General features: G+C 39.5%; 1 protein-coding gene across 2 annotated transcripts in view; it reads left to right on the top strand.

Moving 5' to 3' along the window:
• Nucleotides 1-3,054: 3,054 nt before the first annotated feature.
• Nucleotides 3,055-23,774, top strand: part of grb10b (growth factor receptor-bound protein 10b) — a 72,355-nt gene continuing 51,635 nt past the window's right edge. For both annotated transcript variants that reach the window (XM_017410037.3, XM_017410038.3), the window contains exons 1-2: nt 3,055-3,241; nt 19,003-19,128. In XM_017410037.3, the coding sequence (XP_017265526.1) occupies nt 19,078-19,128 (51 nt within the window). In that variant the 5' untranslated portion in view covers nt 3,055-3,241; nt 19,003-19,077. The remainder of the gene's footprint in view (nt 3,242-19,002; nt 19,129-23,774) is intronic.

Genomic DNA, 23,774 nt, shown 5'->3' on the forward strand with positions numbered 1-23,774 from the left:
CCAGCCACTATGGCTGGTGATCAAAATTTTTAATTTCCACCCCTGCTGGATATACATCTACGACTCATTAACCTGATTCAAGATGGCTGCCACCTCTAATTAGTTTTAGAAGGGGGAAAAAGGGGCTTTAACAGAATCAATTTTATAGATACTGCAATAGCTGAGAGTCATCCCCAATACGTATTCTGAGTATGAAAAGATCCCATGAAATTGCATGTAATCACATAGTTATTTTTAAGATTTGAACAATAAAGCTAAAACTGTTTTTTTTTTGTTGTTTTTTTTTTGACATTGGATGATTTTGATCTAAACCTCTGGCATGGAATATGTATTCCTTCAAGGAATGCTTGGCCTTTAATTTTCTTTGTGTTTTTGAGACTTTAGTTATTTATTTATTTATTTAAAGCAATCTTTGGATAATTTGTTTTTTTACTTTTTTTCAGTTGTTTTGGATGTTGTGCTTCTCTAGGAATTTCTTTTTAGACATTTGTTTAATAAGTAGCCTTGCTAATGGCAGACTTGTTTACAGCAACTGATAAAGCTTTCCAAAGCCAAAGTAACGTCTATTCAGACCCTAAATCGGGAAGAGTTTGGGGGGGGGCTTTGGGTAGGAGTATTAGGAAAAGCAATAAGGAGGAAGTTGAAGTCATTTCTTCTCTTCATTGTCATAAGAAAGACGAGGTCACTGGCAAATAAAATGAAGACGCAGGACTCCTGTTGAGAGAGGATGGGAACGTCAGAAGTGCAGTTGTGTTGTGCCCAGGCTCGGCCACAGGAACGTATTCCTCCTGCAACATCCTTCTGCAGACAGAGCGGCAGGAGTACAGGCTGCACTGCTTGTTAACAACAAGAAGCATCCATGCATCTCAGACATCGATTACCTATCATCTGTGCATTGGCCTACATTATGCAAACACAAGCCCACTGTTCACCTCTGTGCTGATCTCACACAATACACATCGGGTCTTGTGCAATCCAGCACCGCTCAGAGAGATGGAAACATAACAGCTGTGAGAGTAAGATTTGACCCCCTGTTGTGCAATTTACAAACCTCCTGGCAAATGTTGTTATTGCAGATTCTACGTGTCAGAACAGGGTTTTTTTTATTAAGACTGGAGTGTCGTCCTTGCCCCTAAGCTTCTGGTGTACCACAAAGCCTCCTATAGGCTCGTTATTGTTGCTCTAAAAGGGAATTCCAGGTAATAATCTGTAACACACGGTCCTAAACGCTATAAATAAAATGCAACAGATTGTTTCATTTTAACATTACTCACAATGTTTTATTGATGGCACAAAGATCTTTAAGAAGCAGCTTCCCGTGGTAGCAGAAAAGGCAAAATTGGACAAATTATCATCAAATTAGTCTTGTAATTTAAAAGAAATCGTTTGGTGTTTAACACTTTAATTACAAGTAAATCAGTAAGAGGTTAAACAACATATTAATGTTAGTGAACTGAACTGCAATAAACACATTCCCAGCAGTTGAGTTTGTGCTTAGTGTGAAATCCACATAAATTTAATTGATGGTTTAAAGGGTTTTCTGGTTTGATTTGTGTAAGCTGTGTAACTTTCCTTATACTCATTATACACTTATTTAAGTATTCATTAAATTAGTCTGGTGATCAGCAGAATGGGTTTATATGTTTCAGAGTTAAGGAGAATAGTTTTTCTCTTATTAAAACCTTCTACTATAGCCTTTGTTCACCTTTTGGTCAAAACTCTTTCTTTTTAAAGCAGCTCTCCTGGATGGTTACATTTGCTGTGGATACTAAGTTAATTAGTCACAAAGGGTGTGTTTAGGTCATGTGAAAGCAGGCAAGTGATACCCGAATGTGTTTCACAATGATGCAAACATGTAAGGGGTGGAAAAAACGCCATGCAACAGAAAGAAAACATTGTCGGAGTTGTTTTCTTTGGAAAGAGTAACCCCCTCTGGTGTGGACTATCAAGTCAAACGAGCAACACTTGTGTTTTAAGTCTTGTTTGTTGATATATGTCCCGTACGTGTTTCACATGTACAATACATTAGCACTGTAAAGATCTTGTGATATGCAGTTCTGTGACAAAGTTATGAGTAATTAATATCTTACCTGTTGCAGATAGCTCTTGATCCCAGTTTCTCAGAAAAGGTCAGACGAGCTAATGGCTAATCTAAATACTGCAGAGACCTAATTGGACTCCTGCGATCTTAAAACTGTTCAAATCTCAAAAGTTTTATAGCAACCCATGTGAATGTTAACCCTTTCACAAGGCTGTCAGTTCTGCATTAAATAAAAACTGGATATTCTACAAGTAGCTGCTGCTGCCACTAACTGGGCTTCCAAATAAGCTCACAATTCTGTGATAAAAGTGTAATGCCAGTCTGACTGTGGTGTAAAGGTTTGGTGTAAAATAGTGTATATTTAAACAATACTTAAAGAAAATCTTTGCGATTGACTTCTTTTTAAGATGGCAGCAATCCACCTTGCTTTGGCCCCACTCTGACTAGCTGTTACAGCAGTCTAATCAGAATTAAACTTCATTTCTCAAAACTGAGGTTATTCAGAGAGCTATCTATGACAGGTAAGATGCTGCTTGTTCATTATGCTTGCACAAACCCCACTTCAAAAGATTACTCAATTTTTCTTCAGGAGATGCTATGTTAAATATAAGTTTGTTGCATTTAGCATCAATAAAATTGTAGCTGTTTGTAACGGTCAGTATTAACAAATATCACAAAATAGAGCTCAAAAGTTTAATGTAAAGATAAAAAAAACTGTGCAACATAATTTGTAGTTTTGTTTACTGAATGAGATTTTTTTTTTCCCCTAAAATGTTAGCAAAGATTTTTAAAAATATCTCCATACCTGGAATTCCTACATTTTATTTACAGAACATAAACGCAACATCTCTTAGATACATTTCCAGGAAAATAAACCAACGTGAGACCTGAACGCCCCACCATCGGAGCCCCTCGGTTGTGGGCGTGGTTTGTGGTTAAAAGGAGGCGGGGCTGTTTTCGCGCGTGTCCGTGCGTGCGTCCTCCTCTCTCTCTCTCCTCGGCTACATGAGATGAGCTGCCCCGCAGGCTGAGGTGGCACTGTTTCCTCCTCCTCCTGCTGCTCCTGTCTGTCTGTTCGATGTTGACCAGCGTGGCCTGAGCGCGCGCTCCGGACTGTCCCTTCATCTGCAGGCTGTCTCCGGAGTCCGGACGGGTCGGTCCCGGAGGATCGGAGCCTTCCCGAACTCCTGTGACTGAGAGGTGAGCGCACGTTACCGGATGTGGACTGATCTTATGTTATTGGAGTGTAGTGTGTGTGAGTGTGTGTAGGGGCTGGATAAGGAAGTCCTCTGTGGTTTAAATCGCTGTTGTGATGATGACACATGTGGCTCCTGCAGCCGGTCACTGAACTCTGTGGGGGCCGGGGGCCGCTGCTGTCCACCACTGGTGGAAACTTTCCACTGGAGACGCACCAACCTGTTCCGGCCTCTCCAAACACGCTGCTAAAATCCCGTCCCGTGCGCTGTCCACTGTGATCTGTGTCCTGTCTTTAACAACGTGACTTACTTTTCTCCAGCAGGACTGCCCCCCCCAGCCACTACTGCTCACTTCTGTGGGACTTCCACCAATCTGCCCTTATCGCTTTATCCTTTTGGCAGCGTTTGCTCCAGGGTTGGGCAGGGAAGGAGGGAGGGGGGGTAAAAACAGGCGTTTTCCCAGGAATACTCCATAGATCCACCGCAGTGGTTCTCAAATGACGGCTCCGGGGAGCCCCCGGCGGTCCTTGGGTTGGTTCCAGGCGGTCAGAATAAAGTAGGAACTGTTGGATTGAATTAATCCGGAGCAAATTTGGTCCATTTTTAATACTAGACAAGCTTTTTGTTTGAGTTAAGTGGTCTTTAATGCCACATTTATCACCTGCTGCCAAGGCCAGGGGCAGTAATGTGTTCGCCTGCGTGTCTTTATCTGTAGCGTTAGCAAATGATCTCATAAACCAGTTGGCGAATTTCAAATAAAAGTCTCAAACAGTAGCTAATCATTGGATGTACATCTACAACTCATTAACTTTTGCTGTCAGCCTCATTAAAGATGGATGCCGCAACTAAATGACCTAAGCAAACAAAAATGGCTCTGACTAAGTCAATTTTACAGATATTCAGCTAAAATTTGTTGTGGTAGTAGCTGAAAGTTACACCCACACACACACCAAGCACTAGTTCATCATGCAAGATTTGTTTTTAAAGCTTTGCTTCAAACTACTAGTCAACCCTATGTGTCTGTTAGCAAAATACCTCATAAACCTCGAGATGGATTTCAATGAAAGTCTCAGAAAGTAATTACTTGAAGAACATCAGCAACTGATTATATTTCAGAGTCAACCCAATTCAAGATGGCTGACACAACTAAGTGAACTTTACAGATATTGAGTTAAAATCAGGTGTGGTAGTAGCTGAGAGTCATCCTCAACACATTCTGCCATTTCATATTATTGCATGCGACTGTACATTTATAAAGTTTGACTAAAACAGCTACAACTCTGTTCCTCCGTAAGATAATATTAATGAAAATCTTGGGCATGAAAGACGGTGGGTGATATGCATTCCTTTTCGGAATGCCAGGTCTTTAATCCGTGAAGCGTTTGATAATAAATAAAGCTCAACAGACATGGGAACGTAAATAAATAAATAGCAACAGTTTGATCACTATCTGAAACTTTACAGATTGCTGTAATCTGTTTTGTCATTTCGGCAGGCTTCCAAATGAATCTCTTTATTGGCTGCAGTGCATGTGGTCTCTGCAGAAAGTTGCATAACAGCCTAAATTTATGGTCTTGGGAACTACTGATGCTGGCCCGTGTGTTTTAAATTCAGATCAGGGTTCTCATTGGGAGTGTGTGATACAGGATAAATGCTTGATGTGCGTAGTGAGGTTTTACTGGGAATATCCTGCTTTTGTCAGTGTACAGTTTCAAAGAAACACTTCAAGTCTTTGGGCAGTGGTCTCCTGTGAGTGTTTGAAAAAAAAAAAACTAAAGGGATGGAATAAATTCTCAAGTGGGGTTGTGTGGAGTAGTAATGAGCAGTCAGTGTCTTACCTGCAATAGGTGACTTCCAGAGTTATTACTGTTTGGAGATTTACAGAGGATTTGGTAAAAAATACATGAACAAAGTTTAAACCATCTAAAATAAAAAAAATAATTAATTATATAATTGAGTTGTCTCCAAAAGGTAACCAATTGTAGATGTGCATCCTGTGGTTATTTCCTGAAAGTGTTTTTAAAAGCAGTCCACTGGTTCATGAGATGTTTTGCTAACAGAAAGATACACAAACACACACACACATACAGAAATGGGCAAAAAAAAAACCTTATTGCTCCGCAATAATGCAGGCAGGACAATAATGCAGGCATTCGTTGGTGAACAGTAACGCAGGCGTTATTTAGTTTGTTACACTTACATTTTAGCACGCCAGCCAGGCACATATTCAAAAGTGTTAGTGATGACTGTGATCTGCTCCACAAAACCAACTATGGTCAACTTTCAGCGAATCCAGGGTTATGTTCCAGTGACCTGATGGTGCTGTCCTGTCACCAACAGTGGCTCCTAACTGTTGTCTATCTCCAAAAGATTAGTGTTTTTATTAGGTACTGAAAAATGACTAGAGAAATAAAAATGGACTAAAGGATTAAAAAATTCTGCACTCTTTGGGTCATACAGCTGGTGACTGTATGACCCAAAGAGTACAGAGTACTTGTCAGGACCAGCAGCCTTTTTGGGGACCAAAGCCTGGTCCTAATATGGTGGAGCATCAGTTTTGGGTTAAGGTTAGGCATGTACTGGTAATGGTTAGGCTACAGAAATGAATGGAAGTCAATACAATGTCCTAATATGAATAGAAATACAAATGTGTGTGTGTGTGTGTGTGTGTGTGAAAAGACTTAGAATAGGTTAAAGTACATTTCACACATACATGTAAATAACATTTTATACAACTGAAACAAAAATTGTCTCTATGAATTTTTAGGGAACTCTTCATAAATTTGCATAAAAATATTTTTAGTGAAATTTCAACATTTTAGAAAGTCAATTAAATTTTGAACTAATTGTTAATAACAACACATTTATTCTGTTAAGTACAATAAAAGTATAATTGCCTGATAACCCTGGTTTTATGATGACAGTGTCCATCTTAGTTTCATGGAGTTAATCCAAAATTATTATCGAACAGCTGTTTGATAATAATTTGCTTTTCTGCAAACGGCTCAGTCTGTGTTACACAGGGTGGCTACCAATTTAATCTCATACCTCTCTCTAAATAAAGACAAGCAAGGTACAAACATCGAATTCTCCGGAGTAAAGCAGGAAAGTGGCCAACTAATACACCCAACTTGTCATCCTTAATGTGTGCCTTTAGCGTGCTCGGACATCTGGATGTTATTGATTTGATCCACTATGTGGCTGAACAGTTTTCTGATGTGGCTCCTGCTACACAAAGTCAACAACATGCTGCGGTTGACTTCTTTTTTTCTTCTCCCCAACGATATAATTAGCCTCCCTTCTTTTTCAACAAGCGGGACTAATATTTACTCTCCATTTGTATTGTGTTCTGCCTTCTTTCATTTGTTTATGTTGTGATCGTATCACTGAACACATGGCAACAGACTGAGCTGGGATTCCTTTCACCGGCCTGCTATTTCAGGTTCATGCTCAGTAAGCGCAGGCATGATGGGGCATGAACTCTCCTCGTCTGCAGCCTGCCAGGAGGCTGATGAGTGCACAAATTGCAATGAATTATACAATAACCTATACTTAAATCAATCCAGTATTCAGACAGTCAGACCTTTTGATTTTGGACTTAGATGCTTGGCAGCAGTCCCTCAAAACCTTTGCCTCACTTTCAACTCTATTAGTTTTGTGAATATAAATATTTGTCTAAACACTCATATATTCATATAACCACTGTCATTGCTTGGACATTTAAGATGTTGATGATTATCTGAGAGTAACGAGGCCAGAGGTCTCCTCTCAGCTGTTGCTGGTGCTATAAGAGCTTGTGGTCATGCTCTAGGCAGCATTCCATCAGGTCTTGCGTCAGCTTGCAGTCATTCAGCAGCGGTTAGTCTAGGCTTATACACTGTTAATACCCCCTCACTGATGTCATGACACTATTAACCCAAACCCTGCTGAGGGACCACAGCAACGCTCGTGTCCCCATGCTCCGATTGGGATTTAAAAGCACCTCTGTGTCACCCCGCTGTACCAGAACTTGGCTGTAATTTGTCTTCCATTGAAAATTTCAGGACGGATCCTGTTGCACATGCGCACCTACTCGCTATATCCCAGCTAGTGATGAAACACTTTTAGTTAGTTGCTTCCAAGAGAGTAAATTCTTGCCGATCCTCTCTCTCCCACTCTTCCCCATCACCAAGAGAGTAAACTTTTGCCAATTCTTGTCCCTACCACCTTTCCTTTGCCTCCATACTGTAAATATGGACCTGTACAAACCCGATTCTCAGCCCTTTCCAGTTGTGACCTGAGGTGATGCAATGCTTGCTCGACTAAGTACGGAGGCTTAAGTTTCTCAATGTCTGGTGTCGGTCCAAATGTGGCTGAAAGCCTGCGTGAGAGTCAAGAATGTTGCCCTTTATTCTGCAAGTAACTGAACACCTGAGGGACCACAGGCTCAGGTGGGTACAGGTAGGGTTCTGGTGGTTGGAGGGAACGGGGGCGAGGTGATGATGAAACAGTCTCCCTGATACATGCAGACACTGTTTACACTTCGGTTCCCATTTCTCTGTTTATCTCTGTCCCCGTCTTCATCTGTTTACCCCACCGGTTCTTCACCGCTTCCATCTGTGCCTGCCTCCCTTCTGTTGGAATCTGCAGCGTGAAAACAAAACCAACCATGGTTAGTTGGCTTCGGTAAATGTACCGTGCACTTTGAAAACAAAGCGGCCTCTTTATTAAGACTTGTTTCTCAATGGTAAATCTCAGAACAACCTAGGTAATTTGTCTTAAAGAGATAGTTCGGACCCTTTGAAGTTGGGTTCTATTGTAAGGTTGTGAACTGTTATTATATTAGCTATTGTGCATAGCTCTTTGAATGGCCTCATTTTGGAGAAAAATTATTGAGTTCTTACCAGATTGAGGAGCTCATGGCTAGTCTGAGTGGGGCCAAGACTAAAATAGATCTTAAGACAACTCCAACTTCAAAAATGTCAGTGATCTAGGCTGTTAGCTTGTCAGTCTAGTATGAATGACACTATACTATAAACTGAGGTTGTTCAAAGAGCTTTCTGCAACAGGTAAGACTCTGATTGCTCATAATCTCCACAAAAGCCACACTTAAAAAAAAAAGACTTTCTTTTTTGACTTCTGAAAAAATTACTGCCTACAGGCGAAAGGCTTGTTTTTGCCTGTGCCTGCATTTCTTGTCTGTTAATGACTATAACTTTTTCAGCTATTGAGCATAAATATTGTGGGGTAGTAGCTGAGAGTGATCCCTAGCACATAGTTTGAGAGCTAACAGATCACGTGAGATCCTGCAATATTGCATGAGATCACACATTAAGTTTGGTTCTACGGTTTGACCAGAGTGGTTATAATTGTTATTTCTCCACATAAATTGATCTTAGTTTAAAACTCTGGCATGCTCATAACATTTCCACAGAACCTCTATTTAAAAACTCTGAACTATCTCTTCTATTGTTTCCTTCGCTCTGAGTATAGCATTTTTTTTAATATGTATGCATGCGTACAGTTTAACTTCCTTTTCTAGCCTCTGGTTTTCAAGTGTTGCTCCCAGAATAAAAGACGTTGAGGCTTAGTTTGGTGTACTTTGGTACTTATTAATTTGACTTGAACTAAGTCTTTGTTAATCTTTTTCATTTTGTTTTAATCCAGCTAAGTTTGTTAGCATTCCTAAGAGTAAGTAATTCAGATTCCCTCTGTTCCGCTTCCTCTAATTGGATACATAAATCGAAGGTCTTTGTAATTTATGGTAAATTTTTCCCTTACAAGGCCAGCAATATTTGGGTTTCATGTTTTGTTTTGGTACAGATATTGTAGCCGTGACACTAGCACAGACTCAGTTATGCTTCTATCAGCTCAGTGTTTTTTTTTTAATTTTTTTTTCAGTGGAACTGTTTTCACTACTAAAAATGGTGTCATGTGAAGGGAAAGTCCTTGCATCACTCCAACTATGCACCATTGCAACCAACTTGTGCACGGGTGTCACTGCTCCCGAGCTTCGTCCATTCATGTATGCCGTTGCATAAGAGCTGTTCTCCCAAGCAGCCGGATGAAATCCTCATCCAATTAGGCACTGTCCACATTTCCAAAAGGTCTTTCTCTCAGACTGGTACTATTCAGCCTCTCCCGGCATGACATCAGACCCTCTCCTATAGCCCCACTTTACGCTGCTGCTCCCAAATAATGAAAGCTGCCAATTAATGACTAATCAACATGTGCAACAGGCACATCCAGTGAGGAGTGACTGCCATCTAATCTGCTGATTAAAACAGAACACAGAGATGCTCTGTTCAACTTCTTACCCTACGACATTTAGTGTTGGGTTGCTGAAGAACTAACAGTCAGCACTGACAACCTGAGCGTTAAGTATTGATAATTGAAGCAATTATTTGGTAGAGGCAGCTTTTAAAAGCTCTACACTATAGTGGTGGATTAGGCTTTCCACCCACACCCACTTAACAAACATCACATTCTGAGACATCCTACTATAGAAGCTTTTAATAACTTATACCCTCATGCTTTACAGTATCACCTAAGGTGTCTCACTAGTTGAAACACATACCGTAGAAGAATTGCCCCTCCCCTACCCCCAAACTCCTGGGGGATTGGGTTGCGTCCAGCCCATTCACTTCACTGGGTTCTCCACAATACCCCAGACACTGAGTTGGAGCTGGGCCATTTCTTAAATTAAGAAGCTGTTTATGTTCTGCACTAACGCACAGCGGGGTGAGAGGAGGAGTGAGACTGGGGTGGGGTGGGGTTTGGGGTGGTCCCGAGCCCTGGCTGGGTGAAGGTTTACAGGGGAGGGGCAGTTTGCTGGTGTGTTACACTGCGAGGCAGCGTGTGGGAGAGAGGGTCTGGCTGAGTTTGGAGGGTGGTGTCATGAAGAAATGGGTGGTACCTCAGCCTGATGGGGCTGGTATTCAAGACTTCTGACATTTGTTTGTCCCCCCCTCCACCCCCTGCTTTCATGTTGACTTAATAAGATAGATCATGCATTCTGAGTCCTGAAGAGAACTAATGCTGTAAATATAAAACACCCAGGAACTATTTTTTATAGATATCATGATGGATGATGTTCTAACAGCTTGTACATTTTATAGCAAACAGTTTGCTCTGTTTTCTTAACCCAGCCTGTGCGACTGAAGCAACATAGGCATTACTTAATGCTCGTCGCCAAAAGGCAAAAGTAGGACGATACACATTTTTCAATGAAGGCTAGGCCTTTAATTTATAAATGTGTGAGTGACCATCTTTGTTGGATTAAATCAAATACATCTATTTGCTCTCATTTTTCAGTCCTCCAAATAACTGATTGTATTTACCAGTTCATTTTGTCCACTCGTAGCAAGTTCACAATATCTTCACTAATCATAGTGTTTTGTATGAATTATGGGCACTGCGTTCAGTCAATGCATTCTTGTATGATAAAGATGTACAAAACTTCTCTGTCAGAGTGATTGCAGATTACGACATGTGGAAACATTACCATTACCTGTTCCTCGGACTATTGAGAGCTTGGAGGATGACCTCAAGAAATAGCCTCTAATAACATATATTAGCATATTTAGCTACTTCATGACCTTTTTTGTTGCTGACAGTGAAGCTATGAAAGTAAAGGACCAGCTGCTGTCAACTGTCAGGAGCTGTTTGTGTGTGACTGAGATTTTAGCTAATTATAGAGTTAGAAGATCAGATATTAAGCACCAACTGTCAGCTGAGAAGCCACTTGCTTAATTGAGATACAATAAAACAACTAGCTTTTATGCTTTTATTCAGCTCAATCTTCCTTTTTTTAAGTAGCACCACTGATGCTTTCTAACTCAGCAATTTGCACAAATAAAAAGTTTTCTTCTGGTAAAAACATTCCTCAAACAGCTACTTCTCTCTGCCCCCTGGGTGCAGCGGTGTCTCTCTCAAGCCCTTTGACACTTCCAATTTAAGATAAGAGATGTTAAGCTCGTTCCAGCTGTGCTGTGTGTCCACGATGGCCCCGGGGCCACAGATCACATGGGAGCCAGCATAAGAGCTGAGGGTGTGGGTCGGATTTATTCTTTGTGTTGTCAGCGCCGTAACCCAAGGGTTAGATTACGGTCATCAAAATAGAAGACGCTGTTTGTTTTCGAGGTCTTGTTAATGATATGCAACTTTCCATCAAATCATATGTGTCACGTGCGGTACAATAACTGACAGCATGTGAGGTTTCTTTAAATTTTCTTTAAATTTTAATAAAGCTAGAAATTGAAACTCATATCATCAAAATGTTTTATTGGTTTGCTTTGTATCAACTTGATGTTGATGTTGGATCCCAGCTTCTTGGCTGAGTTGCTGTTAGTTGAGCACTGCCAGTTGTCATACTTTTGGTATGACAACTGGTACTTTTGATGGTATAACCTAACAGTCCCTCTAAAATGTTGCAGACTTTTTACATGAGAGTTGCAGCCCAAAATGTCTGATTTTGTAACAGCTTTTTCAGAAAAGTTGCAAATTCAAGCAAAATTGGTAAGAATTGGTTTAATTTGTGCCAATAGTTGCAATCACAATTTTGTGGAGGGATTTACTAAATGGCGTATGAATAACAGTCCATCTTATACTGGAGTTTTCAGTGTTTTCACTGATCTTTTAAACATATACTATGTCTTCTCAATGTGACCGTAACCAGAAGTTGAGGACTATTATTATAATCATCAAACCATTTCACCTCAATGTTTCTTCAAACTTCTGTAGTCCTGTTAGAAATCAAGCACTTGGTTTTACTCTGTGGCTTCTCACTGCTTTTACCCCTGCTGTGATATTTCTTTTGGGGGGAATTGTAATATACTGGCACACTGTCTCTACAAAATATCCTTAAGTTGATGTCTATATATGAGCACTATATATGGCATAGGAAAGGCCTTACAAGAGTTATTGTCACATTTCATCAGTGATTTGTGGACAGAAGAGAATTGTGAAATCATTAGAATCAAACATGGAGTTGCTGGGATGGAGCATCTGCAGGAGCGGGTGGAAACGTCCTGCTGGAGCATTTGGGGAAAAAGTAGTCCTGTGTAGACTTCAGTCCCTGCTAGATCAGGCGATAACGCTTCCTTTAATCTCTTTAAACAAACTCAGGACACTACCTGACCTCTGGAGGCATCAAAAATCACCTTTTGACCCTGTGATACCTAGTAAGGAAGCTTACAAGCTGCCAGTATATGTGTGTGTGTTGGTTGTGCACACACACTTTCAAATAATCTGCCATTCTTAACTTTCTCAAAGCCATCTATCTGTTCTGTGCTTTGCTGTGCCCATAAATCAATGCATGCCATTTCACGAGGTTGGAGTTCACTGTGTTGCATGTGTTTTTTCACTCTGTGGCCTGTATGGAAGGAATGTGCTCCCTGCGTTCCAAAGATGACTGAGCAGAGCTGAACAGCTTCTCATTAAGCTGCGTCCAGTCCAATCTTCTGAAGTCAAGCTGACTGAGGTGAACACTCTTTACAACTAACACAAGGAGCAGTGGAGATGCCTGAACACTCTGTGGTTTTGCTTCAGGGCTTTTGGACACAGCACATTTGGCGGAGGAAGTTAAACTACAAATATCAATTCAATGGGTTATATTGTCTTATTTGGTGTGAATTGGACTTTTTTTGGCAGTTTTGCCAAAAAGTCCAGTCTGGAGACAATACACTTCTGTTCTGTGAATTGGGCGCAAAGACCTGTCTGTCTTTATGCTGCCTCTGGCCGTTCATAAATCACCTGATGGAGCCGGCCACTTCCCGCACAGACGTGAGCTTTCAGAAATGAAGCCAGCATAGCAGAACAAAAAAAAGGGGTGGAGCAGAACTCAGGTCATTTGACGTGAAGCTCAACACATTAAATGTGTGACAGACGTCTCCCTCGTTTTCAAAACATGACGAATTACCTCCCTTTAGCGATTCTCTTTGTGATTAACAAATTTTTTTGACTAAATGCAAGCTTGCTGAGAGTCATCATCGATCTTCCCTCATTAATAAATCTGTTTGTTATTTAATTCAGCAACCATGTGGTCAAACAGACCTTATGTCATCACATTATTGAGCTGCAAACTCAGCTTACCTTTTCATTTGTTGACTGTTTCGGCTCTCTTACTGCCTCATTTCACAGCACAAAGATGCATCAGAGGTGGGTTGGCTTTGATCCCCCTCGCTGCTTCTGTCCTGGCTTGAGGTATAAAAGGAGCCTAATGAAGCTCATATCTATCAGAAACACAGCACTTAGCACTAGTTATTCATTAAGAATTATTATGATATTCGGCCCAGAAGTGTCCCCAGCCTGCACCAGAAGTGCTACAGCTAGCTGCTGTTTTTACACTCGCCAATATAACAGTTTCATATTTTCCCTGTTTTCAGTGATGAACAGGTTTATAATATAGCGTTTAAAGAAACTTTATGAATTTTTGAGGTTTGAGTTGTTTTAAGATGGCAGCTATCCACCGTCGTCTTGGCCCCGTTCGAGCTAATTGTTAGCTCAATTAGTCCAGTCAGAATTAAACTCCATTTCTCCAAACTGAAGCCATTCAAAGATCTGTCTACAACAAGTAAGATGTGATTATTCATTACGTTTTTGCAGAACCCCACCTCAAATTAGTTAGTTCTTATCATTTCTTTATTACCACTTTTGTTTCCTGAGTGCTGGTTTTGTGAGTCAGTGTAAAATAATTATATTTGTGCAGCAGAAAAGCAGATTGGTTGCATCACAAAACTGAAAAGTGGATCAAGTTTCAAAAGGAAAAAGCTTTTTTTTTCTGTTTAAATTCTTTGAATGCTAACAGTGCTCTTCCAGTACCCGAGTTAAAATTAGGCTGACTAGCCCATCGTGTACACCGCACAGGTTTTCAATCTTCACCGTGTTTCTGGAGGCCCTTCTATTAATAACGACACTGTTTACAATGTCCTCCGTTTTAGGAAGGGTTGGCAATAAATATAGAGCAGTGAATGTCTCACAGAAATGCTAGCAGGCAGGTAGGCTCAGATGCAACAGGTAGGTACACAGGCAGCTTGGAAAAGAGGTCGGACAAATAGGTGAGAAGGACTGGACTGGACCGTTTGGCAGTTAGAAAACAAATAATCAGGATCACCAGGCAAGTTGGAAAGAATCTTAACTGGTTTATAAGGTGGGATTGGTGGTGCTACCAAGATATCATTTTTTTAGCTTTAACTTTCAGTGTGCATACATTTGCCTCCTCTTTTGTTTTTATTGACTTCTCAGATGGAATTTTCATTATACTTGCTAATCGGTTATTCCTCTTTTTGGATTTTGATTTGCATGACACAGCTTGCACTCCCTTTTAGAGGTCCTTTTACATTTTTTTTTTGGTTCATTTCAAGTTTGATGAGCCAGAGATTCACCGTACAGGTAAATGTTTCTAATGTTTCAATTAGGCTTTACTTTAAATAGCCAAGGCTTCTGTAGATCCCTGACCTCACTTTCATTGTCTCTGCAGGGTTTAATCACCTCAGGTTGTTAAAGCTGAACCCATGAGATGTAAGCAGGTATCAGGACATTAAGAGGTAGACTAACTTAGCTTGCAGGGTTTGTTCTCCATGATTGGCTAGCATTTACAGCTTTCTTCATTTATGGATTTATTTGGTCAAGGCAAATCAGGGCTCATATTTTGGTATTTATTGTAAGTTAAGTTTCAGTGTAAAATTAAATCCATACTAGGTTTCTATATGAATTTATCTTTTTTCATGTAAATAAATGTAACTTTTGAATAAAGGAAATCCTAACTGGATGATTGTTTTAGTAGTAATGGCTTATTACCTCTGGTTTAAAACTGTCTGATAATGTAGTTTCTAGCTCATTAAGTCACATCTACACTTCACCAATATTTGATTTGTTTCTAACAAATACAATACGTTGTGATAAATTTTATATTGTATGTGCAGTAGAAGCTGTATACTTTGAGTTTTACGCATTGTATGGATCATTTCAATATGTTTATAGACTTGGACCAAATGGTTCCTGGTATTTCTAAGGTAGGGGTTTCCCAGATGGCAGACTGGGGTCCAGACCCAAATGAATTAATAAATCAGATGCATTTAAAAGTAAAAATCTTGATCTAAACACCTTCAACCAACTGTTGTTTGTTGCTTTTTAAGCACACTGATTTGTGTCTCAGGATTACAATTTTTTGTTGTGTTTGAAGTCTACCATCTCATATTATTCCATACTCAAGTTTGAGCAAAAATCACATTAATTAGTCCAAAAAAATGCCGTAACCTCACTGCTGGGTACAGTCTCTGCACTCTATTGTTTCTATGACAATAATTGCGCCATCAGAGCCATGGATTCTTAGCTCTCACAGCACTGTTCGAGTGGAAATGATTGAATCAAAGGGTTCTGAGAGGCTCTAATCCGTGCAGAGGAATTACTTTGATGAGGTCAGGGTAGCAATTAGGCAAAGGTGAACATATGTTTGGTCAATATATCCATCACACAGAGAGTCACTGTGGCGTCTGTGAAAACTATGAAACTTTGGTTTGATCTTTTTGTTCTAATGCCATATTGTTGTTTTTGACATAGAACTTTGATTTGAATAGGGCTGTTTCATTAAAGAATTTAACATTCAATTGTTCAACATTTGTTCTTTAGGTAACTTCTGTCCTTGTAGTACAGCCTCCTAACTCTTGAAAAATAATCAGCGTACAATTTGAATGTAGATTAGTCAGCGGGATTGAGGTCCTTAATGAGGGACTAGCTCTGGCTGCTCTTCATTTACTTAGTTTTTGTTGTGAACTTTGTAAATAATACGTAAATGACAAGTTGTCATTTCATACCACGTCACACATGTGAAGGCACTCGTGCACATACACACTCATTACAACCTTTTCAGCTGATTTTGGTGCCAAGCTCCTTGTTTAGAATGAATTTATGGTTTAATTGTTATTGACAAGATCAATTTTGGAAGTAATAGGGAAAAATAGACACTTTTCAGTTTTGGTTATTGACAATATTTGGAAACAGAGCTCTATGTGGTAGCTGTGTTAGCATTGTTATATGCTATATCATCAGCTGCTGTTGTGATTTGGCACAGTTGGTAAACTGTGCCAACTTTCTGTTTTTGTTCCTCACCAATAAAATCATCTTAAACTACACATTTTTTTGATAGCCGCACTACGGTCCTGGACAGCATGGCATGTTTTCATCAGAAATTATTCACCTAAAAGGTGAAGATTAACAAAAAAAACAACCTCTTTGCATACTCTATGGGGAAAAAGGCTGCCTTAAAAGCAAATATAATTAATTGCCAGTATGTTCTGTCAAATAATTTCACTGGAATGATCATGCAGTAATGTTTTGTTATGATAGAAGTTTAAAGTGTCAGTTTCAATTTTTTTTTAACATAGGAATTCTTTTTATTATGTAATTTCAGAAGATCTTTTCAGTGAAATCTCAGAATTGCATTGTTGCTTTTTTGGCCTCCAATCAAGATCTCAATCTGTTTGTTGCTGATTGTGAAGCAGTTAAACTTTGGCATCAGTGGATGGGTTCTCCATACCAGGATGGGGATGCGTTGTTGCCTCAAGTATCTTAGGTTGTTTTTTTTTTTTTACTGGAAGGGAGAAAACTGGACCAAAGGTTTTCCATATTCAACTTTGCAGACTTGATCAATGTGTCTGCTTTCATGAATAGACACTGTGTTAAGTTGTTCTAGTAAAGACAACATGGAGCCAAAAGTCCTTATTGTTGATTTACTGGTTAGTTTACTTTCATTCCCCTACCTGTAGTTACAAGCTGAACGTTGTGACTGAAAGTGAGAGATTGCTTTTACAAGTGTCAGATATGAGCTTCCTCTGAAAGGCATCCAGGCTTCAGTAGAGGAGCGTGTTCATTTTTGGGCTTCTCTGTGTCAGACTTAGCCACTTAAAGTGGTTCAGGCAGCTTTCTTGGATGTGTTCCTGGTGCCTCCCATTTGAGGTGCTTTAGGTTAGTCCAACATGGAGGGTTTCTAGGGACAGGACACACTCTAAGCTGTCTTAGGGTAGTATCTCACAGAGCTGCGTATGTTGGCAACTATTTGGCCAAAGGTATTCCCAAGGGAGTCTAAAAAATGTTTAAGTCTCAAAGGCTGGCAGCCTTATCGCTTAAATTTTAAATGTGTTTATAGAAACTGATAAATTTTCTCTCTAAATAGTTAGTCGTTACGAGCGTCTCAAATGCTTGTCAATTTATTTTCTGTATATTCTAGACTTGTATTTTGACATTTGGATAGGAGCTCTCCTCTGACAAAAAACATCCGAGGCCACAGACCAGAATGTTCAGTTTGTACCCACGCCATTGATAAATAATAATTATTAAAAACTGATCCAGATCTGCTCATCTTCATTTCAAAGGTCCACTGCAGTAGATCAAATCATAAACATGTGGCTGGCTGCAAAGGTAGGTACAAAGTGGGCTGAGGCGAGTACGATGTGGGTGGAGGTGGGCAACAAAATAATGTGCCTGGCCTAGAATACCGCTTTGCAAGCCTTGCACAATAAATAGGCTGTGAATTTCAAAAATTGTCCGCTTACAATGGGACCACATGGCTTGCTGGTTGTATGGTTGCCTATTTTATTGCAAATTTAAGTCACCAGCTAACCTCCAGCAGTTATAGTCCAGTAAGATACTACCCTTAGGATCTCCCTTGAGGAGCTGGGAGATGTGGCTGTGCAAAGGACTGTCTTCAGGGTTGTCGAAATAATGAACAAAATCTGACTAGGGCTGAGTTTCTTCACAGATTTCCTGAAACGATTCATAAAGATTTCAATTTCATGTAACTTTTCCATCATTACACTGAAAACTAGACCTATCTGCACAGTTTACAGCAGGATACGAGTAATATTCGCCTGTTTTAATGCGCACTTCAGATCTGCAGCTTAATTGAGGACTTATATATTGTTACTTTCTGCAACTGTACCAATATGGCCAAGGTCAACACAACATACTGTATTTCCAAACTTTTACCTGCATATTAACTTTAGCTCACACAGAAAGGTCAGTTTCTTTTGAGGAGAGTTTCTGCCAATACCAACTCATTTTTAACTATGTTTACTCTTCTTAATGTAACCCAACTGCACTTAAAGATCTTTGATTTCATAATGCATTACAAATGTGCATTCATTTGCCATTAATTTGCAGTTAATCGTGGTTGAAACATATCCATGCGGAAACTTACAGTATGTACAAGCAGAAATGCACACATTGAATATAAACACTGTTCAGCCACAAGGGCAACCCGCTACAACCACTAACACAAACATGAGATAATATTAGCTGCATATGAAACAGCAGTTCATGTTTTTACATACAAACCCAGGGTCATGAACTGTTGTATAAAAGGCCATCACAGTCATGAGCCTGAGCTGCTCAGCTCTAAATATTCCTTTGGGTCTAACTTCAGACCTGGATACATGCCCACAGGGTATTTTTGGTTGAGTGTTTACAGGTGTTTGTTTCGTAGCAGCAATACCAAGAGGTTAGTAGGAAACCCACTTTATGAACTTTAGGTACATGAAAGTTCTTGAAATTTATAGTTATTCTGACCCAAGTTGACCAGAATGATGCCCTTTTAGAGCAAAAAATTGTACTAAAAAGGTATTTGTCTCCTGACAATATTTGTCCTGGATCCAGTGAATGCAAGTTTTATACTAAAACAAGCTTTCCAACTCTCACATGGACCTTTTCTCCAGTAAACCAGCCAAACCTTGGCTAATTTAATTCTAATTTTTCACTAATACCCATTTTATTTCCCATCATCCTCCTCAGGTTCTACTAGGTCCATTCTGTACTGAAACTGATCCAACCTGAAAACGTTTCCGAAGGATTCGAAAAACACAAACCATGGCTGTGGCTGGTTGTCCGGATTATTTCCTTCATCATCCAAATTATCAGGTAAATGGTAATTGCTTTGCCTCTCATTTCTCCTCTATTGTATTTCAGTACAATTTTATCAATTCTACAGATGTTAGCTGTGTTGAAATATTGACATTTTTTATCAAAATTATAACTGTCTAAGAGTAATTTAAAACCAAACTTGGTGATCTCCAGAATATTGTTTTGAATTATTTGTCAAAAGACCACAAGTAACCTGAGCTTATTTTCAAAGTGCAATTTCTTGGAAGTCATTTGCTTCAAACTCAAGGGCAGTTAAGGTCCCCAGTAATGCAGAAAAAGAAAAGATGGATACAATCTTATGTACAAAGCACTTCAATTTTGTCTGAAATGTTAAGAATGAATAACACCCCTTCTCCCCCAAACATGAGAGAACGATCTCTTCAACCTTTTCCAGGACTCAGCAGTCTGGCTGTATCTAAAGCAGTGATTCCCAACTCCAGTCCTCGAGGAACACCATCCTGCATGTTTTAGTTGTTTCTCTGCTTTGACACACCTGCTTTGAGTCAGTGAGTGATTAACAGGTTTCTGCAGAACTTGACGACCTGCTGAAGAGCAGAGAAACAACTAAAACATGCAGTTCTTGAGGACTGGAGTTGGGAATCACTGATCTAAAGAAAAAAGGAGACTCGTTTTAGGTTAGCAACGTAGGTAAAACGTGAATTGAAACCTTTTTTTTATGTCACTCAGTTTGAATATATGACAGGTGTAAAACCTTTACTTTGGGTTTTGAGTTCAAAGTATGTCATTAAATGGATACGTTTTTTGCACAATTGTTTACAGCAGCCTCTGCAGAGTAAAGGGTTCTCATTTGCTTTACAGCAGTAGCTCGAGCCCAGTCAGTAGCCTGTCTGTCATCTGCATCTCATCTGGGTCATGACTTTATCTGTGCCCTTTGAACTTAATGCGAGAGGTTAGAGAGTTCAGATTTAATGAGATGGAGAGTTTAGTCTTTATCTCCACACCTTAGAGATAGAACCCAAAGACCTGCTTTAGGCCATGTTTATATTTTATGTGCAATTTGTGATTCTAAACATGCTTGTGCAAGAGTTGAGTTAGGTTAAACAAGGACATTTTCTAGCCACAGACTCAGTAGAAGCTCCAGAAGATTGCTAAACAAGATATTGTGTTTAATCTTGTTCTTTTTTTTAATGATGCATGGAAAATGTAAAAATATTTGAACAGCTAAGACAAATTCTAACCAAATGTGCCCGTACTAGCACCATACTCTAGATTAGGTTCCTGGAAATCTAATAGACATTTCCACTTGTATTTTGTATTTATTTTATTTTACAGACATATAATGTTGTATTTACTGGAGGCTTATAAGTTCAAATTCCTGAATAGAGTAAGGCATGACCCTTTTTCGTTTTTATTTAATAGATTGGCCAACAGTTTGGGTGGATGCGGGAGCTACAGTATACGGATGGCAATGTACACCCTCCTGTGTACACAGACATAAACATGCACAGTAGTCCACGTGCACTGAAACACACTTGGTCGGCTGTTTGCAAACCATTCAGCTATAACAGATGTACCTTGACTTGGTGAATGAGAAAACCCATTCACTGTGAAATTCCAGGGTTCTGGAAGATTTTCTTACCCAGATAAAACTGCAGCTGCAGTGCAAGACAGATTCAAGGGAAGATAACATTCATACTAAACCTGGAAGATTGTTTAACTGCTTTAATTTTTTGTTGTTGTTTTATAATTTCGACTATTGAGTAACTAATGATTACATGCAAATAAAGTAAAATTTGATGAGATAAAAGAAGATTGTTAGGGACAGGCTGATTAACCCAGAAATGAGAAAATGTGAGGAGAAGCAGGTAAAGAAAATGGATGAATGGCTGAGAAAATATGATACTTTTTACTAAAGATTTAGAAATGACAATGAAGATGAACTGTGATGATTTATGCTCTCAGCAAGATATGCATTACAATACAGGGAGAGTTTTTGGAAGATTAGATTCTTGTTAGCTTCACATAGTTGTAAATTAAACTCTCAGAGTAGCATAGTTCAGTACAGACCAGTGGCTGTTTTGGAAAACAAAGCTTAAAGAAGCCTTTCATTCCTCTTTACTCTACCCAGAATCAAAAGCTTTGATGAATTTCTCTCCAAAGGCAGCTTTATTTTCTGATGTTGAGTCTGCTGTAATTCACAGTGCTGATCTTCCTTATTCATGGATTAATCACATCCCTATCTTTTTGGCTTTTGGCTTCTAGCTATGTTACTTTTATTTAACCTTTTGCTGTTTTAACCTTGCCTTTTGCAATGTTTAGCTTCTAGTAATTATTTTGCTATTTTTAGCTTTTAGCTTGCTTTTTGCCACTTTTATGTTTATGCAAGATTTTGTTAAATTTGCCTTTTTAGCTAGACTTTTGCTACTTTTTGTTTTTAGCTAGTGTTTTGTTATTTTAAGCTTTTAGCTAGCGTTTTGCTACTTTTTGCTTTTAGCTAGCAGCTTTTAGCTTCTTTAGCAAATTTCACCAAAGACCTGTAGCACTCAGCATCCACACTGGAACTGCGCAAAAAATTCATTTTCTCTATTGTATTTTATTTTTTAACTTTCTGGATTCTGTATTCACAATTTTTTTGAAAATTAAGAAACATCACTTTTAATTTGACAAAGTGTTTTCCCAACTCAGCATTATTTCATTTTGGCAAATCACAGAAATACAAAAAATAAAATTAAAAAAATAGAAGTCTGGATGACAGAACCTCAGTTGAAAACTCCCAGCTGTCCAGCTCTAAACAGTGTTCCTGCAGCCAGAGCCAACACATAAATGGAGTTGGAAGCATTGTTATGGATCCATTTCAGCTGCTTTTGGCCGCTCAGTAAGTTTAGCATCAAGCCATATTCAAACCCCAGTCATAGCATTTACCCAGAGTCTGACCCCTCCTGAAGGCATAACTTTAACACCCTTTCCACCTTTTTTCACCCCTTTTGTTTGCAGCGCCACTTCTAGAATCTTATGCCTGCTCTGCGTTCAGGGCTCTAACCTTGTCCCTGACCTTCCCCTGACCCCTTTTAAAGATTGAACCTTCAGTCCTTTGACTCTTGTTAAGAGCTCCTTTCAACTTCATCTGTATGAAATGGTCCCTAGAAGCTCCTTGTCAAAACTTGGCCTACCCTCTGTCCCAGTTTGACCCCTTTTTACAAACTTAAGCATCACGTGTGTGAGTGTGTATGCTTTTATCTCTGTATGTTAAACAGTGGGAGAGTGACAGTGACGTACAGCTTAAAAATTCAAGATCAAAGGTTATCTGTGTATTTTTCCTGCGTGCACCACTGTTTGGCTTGGTGGGAATCAGTCGATCTCTGGTAGATGGAGCCATAAAGGTGTGTGTTGATGATTGGGTTTACTTCAACATAGTAACAAGTGGAAATGCAGAAATTGTGTGATTTGTTTTTAGTTCAAAGGCAGGTAGCTCCAAAAAAGTAGCTAAAACTTTGCTTTCAGTTTGTAAAGGTGTAAAAAAAAGATTTTGGCTTGTTTATATGATACGGCAAAGGGAGTTAAGAAGTGGTGGACAGAACCACGATGACACCAAGCTTTCATGTGGTTGTCGGTGTACTTTAAAATTGGTAACCAGTGTGTAACAGAGAGGGCGAGTGAATACCAAATCAGGGTTTATGCTTTACCACTCTGTTCAGTTTAGTGTTTATTCAGACCACCTACAAGGAAAGAAAATAGACGTAACAGCTTTTATTTGCAGTTACTTTGGTGAATTCAGCTTAACTCCTGGCATGATAAGGTCATGAAGGTCCTGCAGGTTTTCCCTTTATTGACATCCCCCTCAGTTAGAGATGACTCGGATAGTTAAGTCATGTATGGTGAATGCCACCCAGGGCACATCCCAAAGGACTTGACTTATGGTAAGCTAGCTGATGCCACAAGGACAACTTGAATGCAAGAATGTTTTCAATAGGGATGTAAAATGTTGTAGAGCAATTCTGAGAAGTAGATTAAAGATAACGGTAGTATCTCACTTGGCTGTGAGTGTTGGGGACTAGCTGGAGACATAAATTGCAAAAAACATTTTTGCTAATTTTTGCTTGGAATCACAATCAGTTGGTTCTCATGAAACTTTTGCATTAACTCCCAAAGAAATTTGGGCCAAAAATTTTTTGGAGTTTGCATACACATCAAGGAGATATTGAGCACTCTACAATTACAGAAACTAAATTGGGAAGGGTTCTAGAGATGGATTCCGGACACCCACAGCTAGTCTGTGACTGCTTTGATGGGAGGGAGGGGAGGATCTTACAAGTTTTTTGAACATGTTCAAAACTCTAGCAACATGAGAGCCAGGCCCTGCGACTCTCTAAAGGAAATTGACAACCCCCTAGAATGACATTCTTGCAACTCTCTCATGAATTCTTGTTGCAATTTGTTGCCAACAGTCGCAGTCCAGTGAGATAGTCAGTGAGCGCTGCTACCACCCCAACCCTAACACTTCATTGTCCCTGTGCAGTTCATTAAGGAGATACTGTCATTCAAAAGTGGGCTTTCACAGCTATTTGATGAAGTGTATAATTTAAAATTATCACCCACCTACAACTCTACCCTTTTCATACGGCATGTCCTAAGACAGGACGTATTATGGTATGGCGCTGTCCGTTCATCTGCGGACAGTTTCT

The sequence above is a fragment of the Kryptolebias marmoratus genome, linkage group LG16, assembly GCF_001649575.2.
Source record: "Kryptolebias marmoratus isolate JLee-2015 linkage group LG16, ASM164957v2, whole genome shotgun sequence".
In the NCBI taxonomy this organism is placed as follows: Eukaryota; Metazoa; Chordata; class Actinopteri; order Cyprinodontiformes; family Rivulidae; genus Kryptolebias; species Kryptolebias marmoratus.